Here is a 22677-nt window from a genome sequence, read left to right as displayed (position 1 = left end):
CTTTTAATTTACAAATCTGTTTAACTTTCTGGCACCAGGTGATTTAAATGATGCATTTCCTCTTTAAGGGCAATAACGGGCTACATGACCACCATCTTGGAATTATGACATCACAAGTGTAATGATGTCACTGCTCCTCTTATTTCACAGGTGCCCTTGTGATGTCAAAATGGTCATTAAGCCTTTAAGCGCTAGTACCCTGGTTAATGATGTGCTTCCCCTTTAAACACTATGCTTGTCCACAAGCTGTGTCTCGTCTGGGTGTGTATGTATATATATGTATGTGTGTAGGTATACATGTATGTATGTGTGTAAATATATATATATATATATATATATATATGTGTGTGTGTGTGTGTGTGTGTGTGTGTATGTGTGTGTGTGTGTGTGTGTGTGTATGTATGTATGTATGTATGTATGTGTGTATGTATATATGTATGTATGTATGTGTGTGTAGGTATGTGTGTGTATGTATGTGTGTGTGTGTGTGTGTGTGTAGGTATATATGTATGTGTGTATGTATGTATGTGTATGTATGTGTGTATGTATATATGTATGTATGTGTGTGTGTAGGTATGTGTGTGTATGTATGTGTGTGTGTGTGTGTGTGTGTGTAGGTATATATGTATGTATGTGTGTAAATATATATATATATATGTGTGTGTGTGTGTGTGTGTATGTATGTATGTGTATGTATGTATGTGTGTGTATGTATGTGTGTATGTATGTATGTATGTGTGTATGTATGTGTGTATGTATGTGTGTATGTATGTGTGTATGTATATATGTATGTATGTGTGTATGTATGTGTGTATGTATATATGTATGTATGTATGTGTGTATGTATGTGTGTATGTATGTAGGTATTTATATGTATGCATATGTGTGTATATATGTAAGTATGTATGTGTGTGTAGGTATATATGTAGGTATGTATGTATGTGTGTGTGTATGTATACGTGTGTATATGTATATGTGTGTGTATGTACAGTATGTATGTGTGTGTATGTACAGTATGTATATATATATATACTGTATGTATGTATGTATGTATGTGTGTATGTATGTGTGTATGTATGTATGTATACGTGTGTATATGTATGTATGTGTGTATGTACAGTATGTATGTATGTGTGTATGTACAGTATGTATATATATATATACTGTATGTATGTATGTGTGTATGTACGGTATGTACTAGCATAACTTCCAAACAGCTAGAGATATTTCCATTAAACCTGATACACATCTTTCATATATGTCAAATAAAAAAATATAGTACAGTTAAAGGATGTCTCTGCAGCCCAAGACTAACGCCACGAGGAGATGTACCGGAAGTCCCATGCAAGTCTATGTGACTTCTGGTACATCTTCTGATTGGGTTACTTTCAGGCTGCGGAGATTGCCCGGGAGTTCTCTGCATTGGATAATTCCTATCCTGTCAGAATGTTCCTCCAACAATTTAGATGATGTAATTGGGTCTCTTGATGCTGTGATCCCCGGCGATCAGTTGTAATCTATTGTGAACACAGCAGCAAGTTCTCCTGCAGCGCCACCACAGGAGAAATGAAGAATTACACAGAACTAATTCCAATCAACAGTGATCCAAGCAGTGACATAGAGGCAAATGCTTTCTATAGAGATGTAATCGGCTAAGACTCCACTGATAAGATCTTCCTTAGACCCCTCTGTAGAACATTTGTCAGAAGTTCCCCCCCTTGATGTTTATCTCTTGTAGATATTTTTCCATTTTCGGTAGAACTCACATGTTCTGGCGGCAGTCTGCACACCTCAGCTACGTCGCTCATCCAGGCTTCCACCACCATCATTCCTTGTGGGCCCCCAAAGCCTCGGAAAGCTGTGTTAGAGGGTAGGTTGGTCTTACACAGGTATCCTGTGCCTTTAATGTTGGGGATTTTATATGCATTATCCATATGGAATAAAGTCCTGTCGATAATCTGTCAAAAACAAGATATTTAATTAGGACAGAAAAAAAAAGTCAGGGAGAAAAATAACAAAAGGATCTGGAGAATCAGCCATAAATGCATTTGTGTATTTTTCCTATTAGTCTTTACTGGTTTTGCACTGGAAATAGTCAACAAGCTTATAGTCAGGCACAACAACTCCGCTCAGATCATACACAAAGCCCATTATCAGCTACGAGCTTAGAGGGGTCCTCCGCCCCTAGACATCTTATAGGGGATAAGATGTCTGATCAAGGGGGTCCGGTCTCTGGAACCCCCGCGATCTCGGCTGCGGCACCCCAGACATCCGGTGTATGGAGCGAACTTCGCTCCGTGCAGGATGACTGGCAATTTGGGGCGGAGACACGTGATGTCACGGACATGCCCCCTTAATGCAAGTCTATGGGAGGGGGCGTGACGCCCCCTCCCATAGACTTGCATTGAGGGGGCATGGCCGTGACGCCAAGTGGGGGCATGACCGTGACGTCACAAGCCTCCGCCCTGCATCACCAGTCATTCGGCACGGAGCGAAGTTCGCTCCGTGCACCGGATGTCTGGGGTGCCGCAGCCGAGACTGCAGGGGTCCCAGGGGGGTCCCCAGCGGCAGGACCCCCACAATCAGACATCCTATCCCCTATCCTTTGGATAGGGGATAAGATGTCCAGGGGCGAAGTATCACTTTAAGGACTTCACTCTAGATAGAGCACAAATGAACAGAAAGTGGAATAAGTAACAAGAGCACCATGAGAAGTCTGTGATGATGGGGGAGGAGGGCATGGAGACAAGTTTAAGGGAGGGCTGAGCAGCAGTCTTTGAAAAACGTGAACAAGCAACAGTCTATAGGAGAGAGCTGACCATGAGCAGCAGTCTGTGTGAGAGAGGGGGGACCATGAGCAATAGTCTATGTGAGATAGGGGGAGCATGAGCAGCAGTCTGTGTGAGAAGTGGGGGCCATGAGCAGCAGTTTTTTTTAGAGGGAGGGTGTAAGCAATAGTCTAGGTGAAAGACATAGCCATGAGCAGCAGTCTATGTGGAAGATTGGGCTATAAGCAGCAGTCTATGTGGAAGAGGGGGCTATAAGCAGCAGTCTATGTGGGAGAGGGGACTATAAGCAGCAGTCTATGGGGAGAGGGGGCTATAAGCAGCAGTCTATGTGGGAGAGAGGGCTATAAGCAGCAGTCTATGTGGGAGAGGGGACTATAAGCAGCAGTCTATGGGGAGAGGGGACTATAAGCAGCATTCTATGGGCAGAGGAGACTATAAGCAGCAGTCTATGGTGAGAGGGGACTATAAGCAGCAGTCTATGGGGAGAGGGGACTACAGTGGTCCCTCAACATACGATGGTAATTCGTTCCAAACGACCCATCGTTTGTCGAATCCATCGTATGTTGAGGCTCCGGACCAGGTCGCTCCGGACCAGGTTCTCACCGCTCCCGATGCTGTTCCAGGGGCTCCCGATGCTGTCCCGCTGCTCCGGTGTCTTCTTCGCGATCCTCCGGCTTCTTCCGCATCTTCTGCAGGGTCCGGGCCTCACTTTCTGGTGACGTTATTACGCTGCTGCGCCGGCGCGGCGTGCGTAGTGACATAATAACGACGCCGGAAAGCGAGGCCTGGACCCTGGAGAAGATGCGCAAGATACCGGAGGATCGCGAAGTGGACCCGGAGCAGCGGGAATAGGTAAGCGAACTGCCAGGGATGCTTAAACTGCTATCCGACAGCAGCCTAAGCATTTTGCGCTGTCGGATAGCAGTTAATGCGATGGCCCCGACATATAAAAGCATCGTATGTCGATGGTGACATCGACATGCGATGGCCTCTGAGAGACCATCGTATGTCGATTTTATCATATGTCGGGGCCATCGTAGGTCGGGGGGTTACTGTATAAGCCGCAGTCTATGTGGGAGAGGGGACTATAAGCAGCAGTCTATGGGGAGAGGGGACTATAAGCAGCAGTTTATGGGGAGAGGGGGCTATAAGCAGCAGTCTATGTGGAAGAGGGGGCTATAAGCAGCAGTCTATGTGGAAGAGGGGACTATAAGCAGCAGTCTATGTGGAAGAGGGGACTATAAGCAGCAGTCTATGTGGGAGAGAGGACTATAAGCAGTCTATGTGGGAGAGGAGGCTATAAGCAGCAGTCTATGTGGGAGAGGGGGCTATAAGCAGCAGTCTATGTGGGAGAGGGGACTATAAGCAACAGTCTATGTGGAAGAGGGGACTATAAGCAGCAGTCTATGTGGGAGAGGGGACTATAAGCAGCAGTCTATGTGGAAGAGGGGACTATAAGCAGTCTATGTGGGAGAGGGTGCTATAAGCAGCAGTCTATGTGGGAGAGGGGACTATAAGCAGCAGTCTATCGGGAGAGGGGACAATAAGCAGCAGACTATGGGGAGAGGGGACTATAAGCAGCAATCTATGTGGGAGAGGGGACTATAAGCAGCAGTCTATGTGGGAGAGGGGACTATAAGCAGCAGTCTATGTGGGAGAGGGGGCTATAAGCAGTCTATGTGGGAGAGGGGGCTATAAGCAGCAGTCTATGTGGGAGAGGGGGCTATAAGCAGTCTATGTGGGAGAGGAGACTATAAGCAGCAGTCTATGTGGCAGAGGAGGCTATAAGCAGTCTATGTGGGAGAGGAGGCTATAAGCAGTCTATGTGGGAGAGGGGACTATAAGCAGCAGTCTATCGGGAGAGGGGACTATAAGCAGCAGTCTATGTGGGAGAGGGGACTATAAGCAGCAGTCTATGTGGGAGAGGGGACTATAATCAGCAGTCTATGTGGGAGAGGGGGCTATAAGCAGTCTATGTGGGAGAGGGGGCTATAAGCAGCAGTCTATGTGGGAGAGGGGGCTATAAGCAGCAGTCTATGTGGGAGAGGGGGCTATAAGCAGTCTATGTGGGAGAGGGGACTATAAGCAGCAGTCTATGTGGGAGAGGAGGCTATAAGCAGTCTATGTGGGAGAGGAGGTTATAAGCAGTCTATGTGGGAGAGGAGGCTATAAGCAGCAGTCTATGTGGGATAGGAGGGCCATAGGCAGCAATCTATGTGAGAGAGGGGACTATAAGCAACAGTCTATGTGGAAGAGGGGACTATAAGCAGCAGTCTATGTGGGAGAGGGGACTATAAGCAGCAGTCTATGTGGAAGAGGGGACTATAAGCAGTCTATGTGGGAGAGGGTGCTATAAGCAGCAGTCTATGTGGGAGAGGGGACTATAAGCAGCAGTCTATCGGGAGAGGGGACAATAAGCAGCAGACTATGGGGAGAGGGGACTATAAGCAGCAATCTATGTGGGAGAGGGGACTATAAGCAGCAGTCTATGTGGGAGAGGGGACTATAAGCAGCAGTCTATGTGGGAGAGGGGGCTATTAGCAGTCTATGTGGGAGAGGGGGCTATAAGCAGCAGTCTATGTGGGAGAGGGGGCTATAAGCAGTCTATGTGGGAGAGGAGACTATAAGCAGCAGTCTATGTGGGAGAGGAGGCTATAAGCAGTCTATGTGGGAGAGGAGGCTATAAGCAGTCTATGTGGGAGAGGGGACTATAAGCAGCAGTCTATCGGGAGAGGGGACTATAAGCAGCAGTCTATGTGGGAGAGGGGACTATAAGCAGCAGTCTATGTGGGAGAGGGGGCTATAAGCAGTCTATGTGGGAGAGGGGGCTATAAGCAGCAGTCTATGTGGGAGAGGGGGCTATAAGCAGCAGTCTATGTGGGAGAGGGGGCTATAAGCAGTCTATGTGGGAGAGGAGGCTATAAGCAGTCTATGTGGGAGAGGAGGTTATAAGCAGTCTATGTGGGAGAGGAGGTTATAAGCAGTCTATGTGGGAGAGGGGGCTATAAGCAGCTGTCTATGTGGGATAGGAGGGCCATAGGCAGCAATCTATGGGCGAGAATCGGAGTCTAAGTAAGAGAGGGGAGCAATGAGTACCAGCGTATTTGAAATTAGGAGGCTTGAACAGTAATCTATGTGGGGGGAGGAGGCATGAGCAGAAGGGGAGCTATAAGGGACAGTCTATGTGAGAGAGGAGGGAACTATGAGGGGCAGAATATCAGAGAGGGGGACATTTCAGAGCAGGAGTCTATGTGAGAGAAATCATGGGAAGCAATGTATGAAGATGTATCCCGTTCCTCAGGCTCTATTTTATCTGGACCGCGGTATTTTGGGGGTGGTGAGCGGCATTGTAGGTACAATAATGGGTACCCATGGGGCAGTATTGGCAGTAGCAGCAGAATGGCGGTATTATAGGACGGGAGTTGTATTGCTATAGTAGCTGGGATGGACGGCACTGTATGTGATGATACTTACCGCGTGTGACAGGTCACATGTGTTTCCTGCATTTGCATAATAAGAAACTTCCAGCGCAGTGATCTGTCCTGTTTTCTTGAAGCCAACCTAAGAACAAAAAGTAATCCGAGATCAATACACACAGAAGAGGTCAGAGGTCACTAAGAGATCTACGTTTGGTCACAATCGCTGTGCACCTGGTATGATGAGGTCATAGACTGAACACAAAACACCATTTATTCTGCGACATTTGTGACGGTCGTGAAGATTTTTGATTCTAATTTTTACAAAAATATTCAAAAAATACCTTATAACGTCCCAAATAGGGATGTCTGCCGCCAGTTATGAGCATGTCCTCATCTCTGTCCAGCATGCACCTGACCGGACGCCCCGCGCTACAAGAAAGACATCAAGACAAACACGGGTGTATCAAACGCTATTAACCCTTTAAATGCCGAGGAAGTATAGAATATGTCCCGACTTTACGTTACGAGCCTCCAGCGCTGCACCCGATGGAATGTTAAAAGGGGTACTCCACCCCTAGACATCTTATCCCCTATACAAAAGATAGGGGATAAGATGGCTGTGCACAGGGGTTCCGCCGCTGGGGACCCCCACGATCTTGGCTGCGGCACCCCAGACATCCGGTGCACAGAGCGAACTTTGCTCCGTGCCGGTTGACTGGTGATGCAGGGTGGAGGTTCGTGATGTCACGGTCACGCCCCCTCAATGCAAGTCTATGGGAGGGGGCGTGACGGCCGTCACGCCCCCTCCCATAGACTTACATTGAGGCCGGGAGACTTACATTGAGGCAGGGAGACTCCCAAAAATGTATGGAGGAAAGTGCTCTGGTCTGATGAGACTAACATTTAAAGGGGTACTCTGCTGCTCAGCGTTTGAAACAGACTGTTCCAAGAGCTCGTGACATCATAGCCCTTGCTCCCGTGATGGCCGCCACGCCCACTCCCATAAACTTACATTGAGGGGGCGTGGCCATGACGTCACAAGCCTCCAGCGCTGCACCCGATGGTCTAAACGAACGCCGGGTGCAGAAGGGAGATTGCGGGGGTTCCCAGCGGCGGGAACCCCGCGATCCGACATCTTATCTCCTATACTTTGGTTAGGGGATAAGATATCTAGGGGCGGAGTACCACTTTAAATGTGTGATAATTGTCAGGTAAGAAAAACAAGATATATTCCTACCTGTGTGCTGAGCACCTACTCTGAAAAGAAATAGGGGCTAGAACTCACGACCACGTGGTCAGGAGACGACACAGCTGATGCAGCGCCTCACGTGGTCGTGAGTTCTAGCCCTTGTCGGAAAATAAATAGTTAAAATAAATTGGTTTTTTTGTTTGTTAGTTTCCAGAGCAGGAGAGGTTTGCTATGAGGTTGCTATTGAAGTTCCTAAAATAGACAGAGGTGTCAGCAGAGAGCACTGTGGTCAGACAGAAAGGAAATTCAAAAAGAAAAGAACTTCCTGTGAAGAATGCAGAAGCTTATAAGTACTGGAAGGATTAAGATTTTTTAATAGAAGTAATTTACAAATCTGTTTAACTTTCTGGCATCAGTTCATTTAAAAAAATAATACTAAATTCCACCGGAGTACTCCTTTAAAGGGTACCTTTCATCAAAAAAACTTTTGATATATTATAGATTAATGTATGCAGAATAACTTTCCAATAGCATGTTATTAAAAAATATGCTTCTTTCTATTTAATTTTCCACTTTGAAAAAATGACCACTAGGGGTCTCCCTACCAGTCCTTTTTTATAGATTTCAGACTCATGCACGAGTCCTAAATCTCAGACTGCAGCCAGGACAGAGACAAGCTCAACACTACTCCCTGGCAGTGAGCAGTGGTGAGTTTGTCTGTGTCCCGGCTGCAGTCTGAGATTTAGGACTCGTGCATGAGTCTGAAATCTATAAAAAAGGACTGGTAGGGAGACCCCTAGTGGTCATTTTTTCAAAGTGGAAAATTAAATAGAAAGAAGCATATTTTTTAATAACATGCTATTGGAAAGTTATTCTGCATACATTAATCTATAATATATCAAAAGTTTTTTTGATGAAAGGTACCCTTTAAGGACATTTTGAAAGTATCAAAATTGTCTGGTTCGTGGCTTTATTTCTACCTGTGCGCTGCCACTGCCACGGCTGTAGACAAGACGGTGCTTCTGGACTCCTTTCCGCCAAAGCCTCCCCCCATTCTCTTCACACGGACCACAATACGGTTAGCAGGGACCCCGAGGGCATGGGCTGCAAAGTGCTAGGATGGAGATGAGAAAATGGTTGTCACTTGCACCATACAGTGTTTTACATAGCAATGAAGATGGGTAATACCGGAGGACACACCAAGGCATGGTGAGATTTCCCATTGGCAACCATTGCATCTGGGCACCATCATGGACACCACTATTGGCCCTACATAGGCTTGTTTGCCCCCACATTGGTCTAACCTGTGTCTCTGTGGTATTCTGTGTGGAAGCGAACAGCTCCATCTCTCCGTCCTCACCCTTGGGTACGGCAATGCAGCAATTTGTCTCCAAATAGAAATGTTCTTGACCACCAATGTAAATACTCCCTGAGGAACAACAGGAGAACAAACTTACTGTAAGTCACGGCCCGGGAAGTCATAGTGCATCGTCCAAAGCAAAACTCCACGGAAAGCATGGGGTTGCCACCTAGCCAGTATTTTACCGGTATTTTTATATAAAAAATATCAGCAATGGAATTTAGCCAACCAATCCTCCAACTCCCGGAATGTTGCACCATATACTATACCAGTGTTTCCCAACCAGAGCACCTCCAACAATTGCAAAACTACAACTTCCAGCATGCCCGGACAGCCGTTGGCTGTCCGGGCATACTGGGAGTTGTAGTTTTGCAAACTGGAGGAACCTCTGGTTGGGAAACATTGACCTATACCATATACTACTATATAGAAAGAGCTTTATTAGTCATTCAGTCGTCATTACAAGGCGTCCAATAAATTACAATCACACAAAGCATGACAGTACAATATACAGCACAGGTTCCCTAAGCTATACGCCATACCACATGCTACACTGACACTCCACTCCGTCACTCATTATAAAAGGAACAAGGTATTTAAAGAGCTTTATTCGTCATTCAGTCGTCATTACAAGGCGTACAATAAATTACAATCACACAAAGCATGACAGTACAATATACAGCACAGGTTCCCTAAGCTATACACCATACCACATGCTACACTGACACTCCGCTCCATCACTTATTATAAAAGGAACAAGGTATTTAAAGAGCTTTATTCATCATTCAGTCGTCATTACAAGGCGTACAATAAATTACAATCACACAAAGCATGACAGTACAATATACAGCACAGGTTCCCTAAGCTATACACCATACCACATGCTACGCTAACACTCTGCTCCATCACTCGATATCGAAGAAACACAGTCAAAGAGCAACAACACATTACAGCCTGTGATCGGGGATGGGCATGGGGTTTCCTCCACATAGGGGTGACAAGTTGATTTAAAAGTAATGTGGCTCTAAAATGCAGTATCTATGCATATTATATAGATACTATAAATACGGTGAATATGTGTAGCATATAAAGGATCAGTGTGGATTTAACGAAGGATATCAGGTATAAATAAAAGAGAGGAGAAATTTTGATTATGCAATAATGGGAGGATGTATATACATCATTTCATATTGTGCTATTTATGAATAGTAGGACTCAACTAGATTCGGAACTGCAGATTCTATGAGTTTATTGAATATATATATGATATTAGCCAGATTTAAAATAAGTACCGTATATACTCGAGTATAAGCCGAGTTTTTCAGCACGATTTTTCGTGCTGAAAACGCCCCCCTCATCTTATACTCGAGTGAACTCTCCGTCTGTCAATCCCTTCTCAGTGCTTCAACCTGCGGACCTCCAGATGTTGCAAAACTACAACTCCCAGCATGCCCGGACAGCCATTGGCTGTCCGGGCATGCTGGGTGTTGTAGTTTTGAAACCTCTGGAGGTCCGCAGGTTGAAGACCACTGCAGCCTTAGTCATCATCCAGACCCCCCCTCCCCCCTTTGTTTTGTACTCATCTCCCCTCGGCGGGAAGGAAGGGTGAGCTGGTCCGGGCCATCTATGCTGTAGGGACCGTCCGGTGGGGAGGGTTAGTCGTTGCGGGTGATGGCTGTCCGGGCATGCTGGGAGTTGTAGTTTTGCAGCATCTGAAGGGCCGCAGGTTGAAGACCACTGATGAAGGGATTGACAGGCGGTGATGATGAAGGGGGGCGGGATGATGACGGGGTGATGACAGGTGGGGATGATAACATGGGGGGATGATGTATTTCCCACCCTAGGCTTATAGTTGAGTCAATAACTTTTCCTGGGTTTTTGGGGTGAAATTAGGGGCCTCGGCTTATATTCGGGTCGGCTTGTACTCAAGTATATACGGTATGCATGAATTTAAGCGATTTACTAGATATTTTCCAGTTCTTCATTGAGACCATTTTAAAAATCCAAAAGGACTCGCGTCTCTTTAAGCTTTCAAATCGGTCCCGTACATTTGTAGGTATCTGTTCAATCGCAGTCACTCTGAACACTGTGAAATCGTTATAATGGCATTCAGGAGCATGGCGCGATACACTGTGTTTAATAAATCCGTGATGTACGTTGTGGCGGTGGTTATTCATTCTAGTTTTTAGCCGTTGCGTTGTTTGACCAATGTATTGCAGCTTACAGTTACACTCACTCAACTAAATGACGTAGGTGGATGAACAGCTCAGTCTGCTCTTTATGTTAAACCGCTCTCCTGCACTGTTGCTTATGTATGTGGTTGCTCCATGGTTTATGTTTATACATAACTTGCATGTTTTCAATTGACATTTGTAGCAACCTAGTTTCTCCTCTCTACAGTGTCCAAAAATGGAAGGAGTACTCTCTACTATCGTGGTCTTTTCTTTTAATCGACTCAGTGCGACGATACTCTTTACTGTCCTAGCACATCTATATGTAAACTTTGGTTTCTCTGGTAGTAATTTGTTTAAGATGGGATCTAGGCATAAAATATCCCAATGTTTTTCTATGTTTTTTTTTATTTTCAAATGTCCAGCTGAATAGTTGGTAATAAAATTATATCTATATTCTTTATTCTCCTGTTGCTCCTGGTTATCTTTCTTGTCTGTCTCCTTTTGCTTGATTCCGGATGGATTCCTCAGCGCCCTTTTATAGGCTGCTTCGATTATACTCCTTGGATAGCCTTTCTCCACTAGTCTTTTTTTTAATAGTGCCGCTTTGTAATATATAGTCTGTTGTCTTGGTGCAATTCTGTCTAATCCAATGGAATTGCCCATAGGGTGTATTGTGTTTCCATTTTTTTTAAATGGCAGCTGTTAAAATCTAGAAGGCTATTGCAATCTACATTTAAAAAAAAAAAGTTTTTGTTATGATCTTGGTACCCTCATCGCTCAATTCCAAGTCAAGATATTCAATTCTTTTTTTCAGTGCATTTTCCAGAAAATGATAAATGATATATTCAAATACTCTGAAATTTTCTAACTCTTCCTCTGTACTACTCCAGATAAATATGAGGTTGTCTATGTACCTTTTATGAAACTTAATATAATCCTTCCAAGGGTGTTCCGTATATATGAATGCTTCTTCGTAGCCGCCCATATATAAGTTGGCAAATGATGGGGCAAATTTCGCCCCCATCGCTGTGCCAGTTACTTGCAGATACATCTGGTCTTGAAAGCAAAAATAGTTGTGGCTGAGGATGTATGTGATGCTGTCTGTCAAAAATGTTCTTTGTTCTGCTGGCATTGACATATCTAAGTCCAAAATCTTAGATATGGTGTTGATTCCTTTTTGGTGTGGAATATTCGAGTACAAGGCAGTTATGTCTAAGGTAGCCCATTTGTATCCCTCTTCCCACATTTTATCTTCTAACATTTCTATTAAAGTTGGAGTGTCTTTAAGATAAGATTGAAGTTGGATAACATGTTTCTGAAGTACTTGTTTGTAATGGCTAATAAACTTGAGACATTTTGTGCCGAAAACCCCTGGATTTTTTTACTCCCCCCATTTGATGTCTCCATGTTCGGCTGAGGACCCCTGACTGCCGAAACCCGGGTGGCTGCACTGACATTTTTATGATGTTACTGGTGGTTGTGTCTGATACACAACCAGAAAAGGTGAGCAAGATTGACAGACTCCTATACCATGAGAGGCTCTGCTTTGTTTTTTTCAGACACATTTACTCATAATGGTGAAAAAAGATATTTGTTGTCTACTCTTAACCTATATATCCAGCTTGCTGTCTGCTCGTGACTAAGAAAAAGACCTTGGGATGATGCCAGAAGGACCAAGATGAGACGTCAGAAGACAAAATATTTGAAGAACATACAGATTGTATAGAAGGACAAGGATCTGGGATTTTCTAGTATGAGAGCGAGAGAGCCGCATAAATGATCTTTGGCCAAGAAAGAAATAGAGGCTTGAATATGCTAATATATACAGAAACAAAACTCTAATAACCAATCAAAATATAACATGATGATTTTGACGTGATAATTAAACTCCCCTTTTTTGTGAAATGTAAAAACAATGTACTTCCGTGTAATAAACAGAACTCTTTCTGGGAACTCTCTCAGTACAGCTCCCTAGACAGTATGCTGAGAAAGAGTTTTATACCAACTTTTTGTCTGGAGTATATTTCTTGTGTCGACACTCAGCAGTATACAGCAGCACTAAGGCACTTTTTAAGGCCTAAACAGCAGCCATCCTTGACAGGGGCACCTGGGGCAGTACCTGGTTTTGCATAGGCCACGGACATGCATAAATGACCTCAGACATAGTCCCCTCTGAATTGTCATCCACGACAAGTCCTTGTGTCGATTGGTTAGCCTTGCAGAGGCTACATTGTCCCATACAGTCTCTGCAGTGGCCTTAGGGACCCCTGGAACGAGCTCCAGCAAGTCCTTAGCTCTGACAAGCTTGTAAACAGTCTTAGGCTTCCACAAGTCGGGCTCGAGTCCCTCCAGTTGGTGTTCGTCCAACGTGCTGGGAGTTGTAGTTTTCGTTTGGGGCAGCTGCTGAGCTACAGGCTGTATCAGGGCATGCTGGGAGTTGTAGTTTGAAACTAACTGCAACTCCCTAATTTAATTGAAAAAAAAAAGCGATCAAAACATCACATCAAAACAAAAATTGTATTGTTAAAAACTACAGATAGGGGTGCAAAAAAAAAAAAAGTTAAAGGGGTCAAAATAGGACAAAATTTCCCCCACATATGTGTATCCTGTGATGTTACGCATATATAATTAATTATGCTAATTAGCATGGCCAGGATTTTTTTTTGCAAGAAAGGTGGTGACCCTAGGAAAGCTCCACTATTACAATGATTAGTCATTGCTACTATGGACATCTATGTGGATTTATAGTTAGAAACTACAAACAAACTGTGTGCATTTGTTTTCTGTAGCCTCATAGAATGTGAGAGGAGACAGAGGGGACTGATAACACAGGGGTGATGTGTGGGGTGTAACCATTGGTCATTTCCCTCTTCTCACACACGTGACGTTGCTCGGACCGGTAATCCTTCTCATGCCTGATGTCCTGGGTCCACGCCCCTTCCCATAGACTTGCATTGAGGGTGCGGGACGTCATGAGGGGGCGGGGCTATGACATCACGATTTCCCGTCAACCGGCTCCGGCATTCGGAACAGTTTGTTCCAAATGCTGAGCAGCGGAGTACCCCTTTAAATTTTAGTCTCATCAGACCAGAGCACTTTCCTCCATACATTTTGGGAGTCTCCTTTGCCTTTTCGCAAACTCACAAAGTGCCTTTTTGTCTTTAGCTGAAAGTAATGGCTTTCTTCTGGCCACTCTGCCATAAAGCCCAAGTCTATGGAGCGTACGGCTTATTGTCGTCCTATGTACAGATCCTCCAGTCTCTGCTGTGATCTCTGCAGCTCCTGCAGGGTTACCTTAGGTCTCTTGTGATTAATGCCCTCCTTGCCTGCTCCGTGAGTTTTGGTGGGCCGCCGTCTCTAGGCAGGTTTGCTGTTGTGCCATGCTCTTTCCATTTGGTTATGATAGATTTGATGGGGCTCCTGGGGATCATCAAAGATTTGGATATTTTTTTTATAACCTAACCCTGACTTGTACTTCTCAACAACATTGTCCCATACTTGTTTGGAGAGCTCCTTGGTCTTCATGGCAGTGTTTGGTTACTGATGCCTCTTGCTTAGGTGTTGCAGCACCTTTTTCAAAAAAGGTGTGTATATGTAATGACAGATCATGTGACACTTAGATTGCACACAGAGGACATTATTTCATTAATTATGGGACTTCTGAAGGTAATTGGTTGCACCAGAGCTTTTTATGGGCTTCCTAACAAAGGGGGTGAATACATACGCACATGCCAATTTTCTGTTTTCTATTTCTAAGCAATAGTTTTATTTATATATTTTTCTCTTTTCACTTCACCAACTTGGACTATTGTGTTCTGATCCATCACATAAAATTCAGATTAACAAAACATTGAACTTAAAGGGGTACTCCGGTACTGAGACATCTTATCCCCTATCCAAAGGATAGGGGATAAGATGTCTCACCGCGGGGGTCCCGCCGCTGGGGACCCCCGCAATCTTGTATTCGCCACCCACCTGTTTGAGCTGCACGCCGCGGTGCCAGCTCACAAACAGCTGGATGGCGACCACGGGGCCGGAGTATCATGACGTCACGACTCCGCCCCCGTGTGACGTCCGTGGATAAGATGTCTCAGGGCCGTAGTGCCCCTTTATGTTTGTAATGTACCAAAAATACGGAAAAAAGTCAAGGGGGTGTATACTTTTGAAAGGCACTGTATATGTCGTATGGGTGCTCTATATATGCTTTCTGGGTGCTCTATCTATGTTGTATAGGGGATCTATATATGCTGTATATGTTCTCCATGGATGCTCTAAACACACTGTATAGGTGCTCTATATACACTGTCTGGGTGCTCTATATATACGCTGTATGGATGCTCTCTATACACTGCCTAGGTGCATTATATGCTCTATGAATGTGGTCCACATGGTGTACTTTTACAACGGCAGCCATAGTCCTCACCTTCCAGAATGTGATCGGCCTCCTGGAAACCTTTCTCTATGTTCCCGTTCTCAATCTTCTTGACCGGAGGGTAAAATGACTGTTTGTCAATGGCGTCCTGAGTAAATACGACAAAAAAACAGGGTTGTCCATAAGACTGAGTTTATAGTCTTTGTACAGAAGCTGCACGAATCAGGTAACACAGAGCTCCCCCTAGTGGCAGCTTCAGAAGGAAATAATTTTATGATATATCCCTAACCTGTGGAAGCCCAGCCCTTTCTGCCATTGACCACCATGTATAACACAATGAGCTCCTTCACCATCCTAAACCAGTAGCAACATTAGAGGTGACCCAACGCTGACCCACACCAGACCTCAAGGAAGAGTTGACCCATTACCACCCTACAGCACCAAACACAAGGTGACTAAATCCTTTAATGGATAACTTCACCTCCATGTACCTGGATTGTAATAATGGGCTCCAGCTCCTCATACGTGACCTTCACCGACTTTGCGGCACATTGTGCGTGTTCCTGAGTGTCTGCGACCACAGCACCGATCACCTGTCCAACACATGTCACCTGCAAGGTACAAGTCAGATATGGTCACACACAGGGCAGGCAACATGGGAAGATACCATGACGCAAGGCACTTGGGTGCAATAGCTTCTGCCCCTACCGTGGTATCCTGTTATGTGCCATAGTTAAACGGTCCCTTATGGTTGGTGCTCCATGTCAGCTCATAGGCGGACCCCTGACTGCACTTACCGTATCTTCCGCGAATATCTGCTCATCACTTCTGACCCCAGTAACGTTGCTTCCAGGAATATCTTTAGCGGAAAGGAAACAAACGAATCCTGGAACATCTTCAGCCCCGGAACTATCAATGGATCTGCAGAGAAACATACATGACATGCAAGATCAGCAGCCCCATGGAGACCCGCAAAGTCCTTGATTTAAGTGTTTCCCAACCATTGCGCCTCTAACTGTTGCAAATCTACAACTCCCAGCATGCCCGGACAGCCAACGGCTGTCCGGGCATGCTAGGAGTTGTAGTTTTGCACCAGCTGGAGTCACACTTTTTGGGAAGCACTGATGTACGACAAATGAATAAGGATCACTTGAACCCCCTCTTTCTGTGGGTTCCCCTTCAGTTGCAGTTTAATGCACCCTATTCCTATTGAAGCCCCCCCCCCCCCCAAGTCTTTACTGTATTTTGCATACATTCTAATAGCCCAGACTTTAATGGGACTGTCAAGTGACTGGCTGCAAAACAGAAGGGTGTTAAGCTAGGGGTGTTAAGCTAATTTGCATTACATTTTCATGAAACGGGACACAGAAAACACCCCCTCCGAAATCAAATGAATGTTGGTAAGTATGTCCATATAACCATCAGGATGGCTTCTGTGTCTTCTTCAAGTTCATAACCCCCTTAGGAAGAATGATAGGACCAACATGAGTTGGGGGCTCCATTATAAGGCTACTCTATGGTCTGCATCCCCCAGAACTCATCCACTTACACTATTTTAGCGTGAGCCTTGGTGCTGGTAACTAAGGCTAAATACAGCTCATTCTCATAGTGGGGGATATCATCGCAATACACGGCTTCTCCGGTGGCCTGCTTCATGGCTGCCAAGTGCATGATCGGGCGGCCGACAAAGTCTTCTGGGTTCTGACCAGCTGGGACTTCCTGTAAAGCAGATATAGAAATATTCTGAATGTGTTACATTGTTTTGTGTAATTGTTATGCATTTTCCACATTTTTATTTTTGGTCTGCTACACCCGACACAGGGGATATAAAGGATATATTATTTGGTGGCCCAGTGGAGAAGTGCCAGATGCTACTCTGAACTCAGTTTGGGTGGCTGTGGTCTTTCTCTAAAATGCTGAGGCCTAAATCTCTGTGCTTATTACATTACAAATGTATTGTCTGTGTTTCTCTGAATTACATTCATTATTAGTCATTATTTATTTCCCAGGATAGGGAGTACAAAACCCAAACTCTAATCAGAGTGTGAGCTAGGACTCCAAGGTGAGAAAATTCTCTTCAGCTCCTATATGAGAGAGTTTGCCGTCATCTCTAACACTGTTTTAGTTAAAGGGGTACTCCGGTGGAAAACATTTTTTTTTTTTTTTTATTAACATGCCAGAAAGTTATACAGATTAGTAAATGACTTCTATGTAAATATCTTAATCCTTCCAGTACTTAATATCTTAATCCTTCCAGCAGTATCAGCTGCTGTATGCTCCAGAGTCTGTCCATGTCAGGAACTGTCAGGACCAGGAGAGGTTGCCTATTAGGGATTTTCTCCTACTCTGGACAGTTCCTGGCATGGACAGAGGTGTCAGCAGAGAGCACTGTGGTAAGATTGGAAAAAAAGACCCAACTTCCTCTGTAGTATACAGCAGCTGATAAGTACTGGAAGGATTGAGATTTTTACATAGAAGTAATTTACAAATCTGAATAACTTTCTGGCAACAGTTGATTTAAAAAAAAATGTTTTACAGCGGAGTACCCCTTTAAAGGGGGATGCCATTGGAAAACATTTTCTTTTAAATCAACTGGTGCCAGAAAGTTAAACAGATTTGTAAATTACTTCTATTAAAAAATCCCAATCCTTCCAGTACCTATCAGCTGCTGTATAATACACAGGAAGTCCCTTTCTTTTTGGATTTCTTTTCTGTCTGACCAAAAGTGCTCTCTACTGACACTTCTGTCCATGTCAGGAACTGTCAGCAGAGATCACTTATGGTCAGGCAGAAAGGAAATTTAAAAAGAAAAGAACTTCCTGTATATTATACAGCAGCTGATATGTACTGGAAGGATTGGGATTTTTTTTAATAGAAGTAATTTACAAATCAACTGCTTTACAAACCAGTTGATTTAAAAGAAAAAGTTTTCCAGTGGAGTACCCCTTTAAGGTATACTGCCTTGCGTGTCCCGCTATAGAGGTACAAGAAGAGGTAGCATTCAGGAGGAGAGACAAATTCTGTGGACCTGATTGCAATGAAGTACTAGGTGGGTTTATTCCTGTGGAAATTAGCCAATAAATTGCTTGCTCAGTTTAAACTGGACTTAGGCTAGTGCAGTGTACTACTTACACGCCCAAGTGAAAATTTAGCAACAAAGTTACTATCCCAAGTTTAAAGGGTACTCCGGTGGAAAACTTTTTTTTTTTTTTTTTTTAAATAAACTGGTGACAGAAAGTTAAACAAATTTGTAAATTACTTCTATTAAAAAAAATCTTTGTCCTTCCAGTACTTCTTAGCAGCTGTATGCTACAGGGGAAATTCTTTGCTTTTTGAATTTCTTTTTTGTCTTGTCCACAGTGCTCTCTGCTGACACCTCTGTCCGTGTCAGGAACTGTCCAGAGCAGCATAGATTTGCTATGAGGATTTTCTCCTGCTCTGGGCAGTTCCTGAAACGGGCATCTGGTGTCAGCAGAGAGCACTGTGGACAAGACAAAAATGAAATTCAAAAAGATAAGCATTTCCTCTGTAGCATACAGCTACTAAAAAGTACTGGAAGGATAAAGATTTTTTAATAGAAGTAATTTACAAATCTGTTTAACTTTCTGGCACCAGTTCATTTAAAAAAAACTAATTTCCACCGGAGTATCCCTTTAATGCAAAAACAAGCCAGGCTATGTCTAGAGGGTTCATATACCCGGGGTAGACCTATCCTCTGAGTCTAACACATACCACAAGGGAGAAACGTTACCAAAGTAAAGTAGTACTACAAGCATCAGCACAACCCAAACACAAGTAAATATCTGCAAATATGTGACCGGTGATATGTGGATTGTGGGAAGCTTCATGATACTTGTAAAAAAAAAACTTAGTTTGGAATCTTTGTAAATTACTTCTATTAAAAATCTTAATCCTTCCAGTACTTATTAGCTGCTGAATACTACAGAGGAAATGGTTTTCTTTTTGGAACACAGGGCTCTCTACTGACATCATGACCACAGTGCTCTCTGCTGACACCTCTTTCCATTTTAAGAACTGTCCAGAATAGGAGAAAATCCCCATAGAAAACATATGCTGCTCTGGACAGTTCCTAAAATGGACAGAGATGTCAGCAGATAGCACTGTGGTCATGATGCCAGCAGAGAGCTCTGTGTTCCAAAAAGAAAAGAATTTCCTCTGTACAATTCAGCAGCTAATAAGTACTGGAAGGATTAAGATTTTTTAATAGAAGTAATTTGCAAATCTGTTTAACTTTCTGACACCAGTTGATCATTAAAAAAAAGAAAAGACAAAAAAACACGTTTTCCACCGGAGTACCCCTTTAATGCTACCTATACATAAAAGATGCATCTATATTTCATTACCTGCTAGTTTGCTTCTTTTTGCACTTTAGTTTATTTTTGTATTGAATTATATTTGCATGAAAAGGGACACTACAAACACCCCCTATGAAATCAAATGTTGATAAGTATGTCCATAAAACTATCAGGGTGGCTCCTGTGTCTTCTGCAAGGTCAATCCTCATTAAATGTATTGAGAAAAAGTAGGATAATGTAAAAAAAAAAAAAAAAACAAGCAAGTTAAGCCGAGTATACCAGAGTGACTTACCTGAAAGAGCTGCACACCAGAAGTAGGGGGCTTATGAAACAGCTGGGTGGCGCTCTCATATTCCGGAAGGACTGATGACTCATGAAAATCATTCTACAGAAAAATAAATGAAATATTTTAACAGTAATTCCCAACCAGCATTACCCCAACTGTTGCAAAACTACAACTCCCAGCATGCTCGGACAGCCAACGGCTGTCCGAGTATGCTGAGAGTTGTAGTTTTGCAACAGCTGGAGGCACCCTGGTTGGGAAACACTGACCTGAAAAAAATCACTTTTTTTGTGCAAATTTTGTGTGGTCGCCTCAAACAGGTTTCCCTGTTCTCCAGGATTTGAAAAACAGAGCTGATTTATTTCACAAACAGCGCCACCCTTGTCCTTCAGGTTGTGTGTTGTATTGCAGCACAGTTCCATTGAAGTAATTGGAGCCAAGTTGTAATACCACACACAACCTGAAGACAGGGGTGGCATTGTTTTTTGAAGAAATTGGTTGTTTTGCTATTTCTGGACAACCCTTTTAACTGAAAAAGTAGGAGAACTGTCCAGACCAAATTTAAGCATTTAAAGGGGTACTCCACTGGAAATCATTGTTTTTTTTTTTTTTTTTTTTTTTTAAATATCAACTGGAGACAGAAAGTTAAACAGATTTATAAATGACTTCTATAAAAAAAAATCTTAATCCTTCCAGTACTTATCGACTGCTGTTATGATCCACAGTTCTTTTCTTTTTGAATTTCCTTTCTGCCTGACCACAGTGCTCTATGCTGACACCTCTGTCCATTTTAGGAACTGTCCAGAGCAGGATAGGATTTTCTATGGGGATTTTCTCCAACTCTGGACAGTTCCTAAAATGGACAGAGGTGTCAGCAGAGAGCACTGTGGTCATGATGTCAGCAGAGAGCACTGTGGTCAGACAAAAAGGAAATTCAAAGAGAAAAGAACTTCCTGTGGATCATAACAGCAGCTGATAAGTACTGGATTAAGATTCTTTAATAGAAGTAATTTTTAAATCTATTTAACTTTCTGGCACCAGTTGATTTAAAAAAATAATAATAATAATAATTCCACCAGAGTACCCCTTTAAGGAATTTGCTGTGGAAAATCTTTGAATCTGTGGATCAACTAGGAAAATTGTGGGGATCATTTACTAAGACTTTTCCGAGTAGGTTTTGAAGGTTTTTTTTGTGTCGCATGTGTCATGTGACAGAATTTCTGACAAAAGATCCAAAAATCCCTACTAACTCTCCCCTTTAGGGTACGTTCCCACACGGCGTATTTTGCTGCGTATTTTGCTGCGTATTTGGTGCTGCATATTTTCCTACCCATTGACTTCAACAGAGAAAATAAAATACGCAGCAGCAAATACGCAGCAAATACGCCGTGTGGGAATGTACCCTTACTCAGAAAACCCTACAAAGGGCGTGTCTCCAAAAAAAACAAAATTTTCAAAAGAAACCTACAAATTTACTAATGTTCTTATATAACATGTAGTAGATTTGAGCTCTGGAAAACCCGACAGCTCAGAACATGTGTAAAAAAAGAGCAAAATGTTGGAAAAATCGCCAAATACAGGATACAATAGTAAATACCATGGAAAAACAAAAATCAGAAACCAAAACCCACAAAGGAAACTACACTCCACTCTTAGTAAATGCGGCCCTGTGTGTGCAGTGTATTTTTTATTTTGCTTACTGACTTTATTTTGCTCATCTCGTTTTGCATTATTTTTATATTGTAATTTTTCTTGTTCTATGCTTCCAGGGGACGTAGTTATCAGATGCACTGGGTAGGGTGCGCTAAATTTAAGGCTATGAACTTTATTTATTTAATTCATTCATTGATTATTTATTTAATTATTGATTTTTTATTTATTTATTTAATTCATTCAATGATTATTTATTTAATTATTGATTTTTTATTTATTTATTTAATTCATTCATTGATTATTTAATTATTGATTTTTTATTAATTTATTTAATTCATTCATTGATTATTTATTGAATTCATTATTCATTTTTTTATTTAATTCATTCATTGATAATTTATTTAATTAATTATTCATTTTTTATTTATTTAATTCATTGATTATTTAATTAATTATTCATTTTTTATTTATTTAATTCGTTCATTGATTATTTATTTAATTCATTATTCATTTTATTAATTTAATTCATTCATTGATTATTTAATTCATTATTCATGTTTTATTAATTTAATTCATTCATTGATTATTTATTTAATTCATTATTCTTTTTTTATTTAATTCATTCATTGATTATTTATTTAATTATTCATTTGTTATTTATTTATTTCATTCATTCGTTCATTGATTTTTTATTTAATTCATTATTCATTCATTGATTATTTATTTAATTCATTATTCTTTTTTTATTAATTTAATTCATTCATTGATTATTTATTTAATTCATTATTCTTTTTTTTATTTAATTCATTCATTGATTATTTAACGTGGAATTAATTTTTTTTTTTTTTAGACAGATGCGTCTTTTTATGCGCCTTTTGCAGAAAAAAAGGCGCACATAATAAATAATGTCCACTGCACTGGAAACAGTGCATTACCGGATTTCACAGTCAATTTGCACATCCTTTTAGAAATCTATCGATTTATTATGCCGCATGCGCAATTTTCTAAAGTGAAGAACTGCGCAAATGAAAAGATACCCCTAAAGAATTTTTATTATAAATAAATAAATATATAAATCTATTATAAATCTGCATAATTTGGTACGGATTTTCTCCTGCTCCG

The 22677-nt window shown here is 42.4% G+C and overlaps 1 protein-coding gene across 16 annotated transcripts in view; it reads right to left on the bottom strand.

The window, feature by feature from the left end:
• Positions 1–22677, bottom strand: part of XDH (xanthine dehydrogenase) — a 181965-nt gene that overhangs the window by 29144 nt on the left and 130144 nt on the right. For all 16 annotated transcript variants that reach the window (XM_056568517.1, XM_056568518.1, XM_056568530.1 and 13 more), the window contains 10 exons: positions 19912–20004; positions 16853–17022; positions 16101–16224; positions 15795–15914; positions 15355–15451; positions 8702–8826; positions 8378–8511; positions 6550–6637; positions 6264–6350; positions 1767–1958 (listed from right to left, as the gene is read on the bottom strand). In XM_056568517.1, the coding sequence (XP_056424492.1) occupies positions 1767–1958; positions 6264–6350; positions 6550–6637; positions 8378–8511; positions 8702–8826; positions 15355–15451; positions 15795–15914; positions 16101–16224; positions 16853–17022; positions 19912–20004 (1230 nt within the window). The remainder of the gene's footprint in view (positions 1–1766; positions 1959–6263; positions 6351–6549; positions 6638–8377; positions 8512–8701; positions 8827–15354; positions 15452–15794; positions 15915–16100; positions 16225–16852; positions 17023–19911; positions 20005–22677) is intronic.

This window comes from Hyla sarda, chromosome 3 (genome assembly GCF_029499605.1).
Source record: "Hyla sarda isolate aHylSar1 chromosome 3, aHylSar1.hap1, whole genome shotgun sequence".
Classification (NCBI taxonomy): domain Eukaryota; kingdom Metazoa; phylum Chordata; class Amphibia; order Anura; family Hylidae; genus Hyla; species Hyla sarda.
The sequence above is the reverse complement of the archived record's forward strand: the minus strand, read 5'-3'. Positions and strand labels throughout refer to the sequence as shown.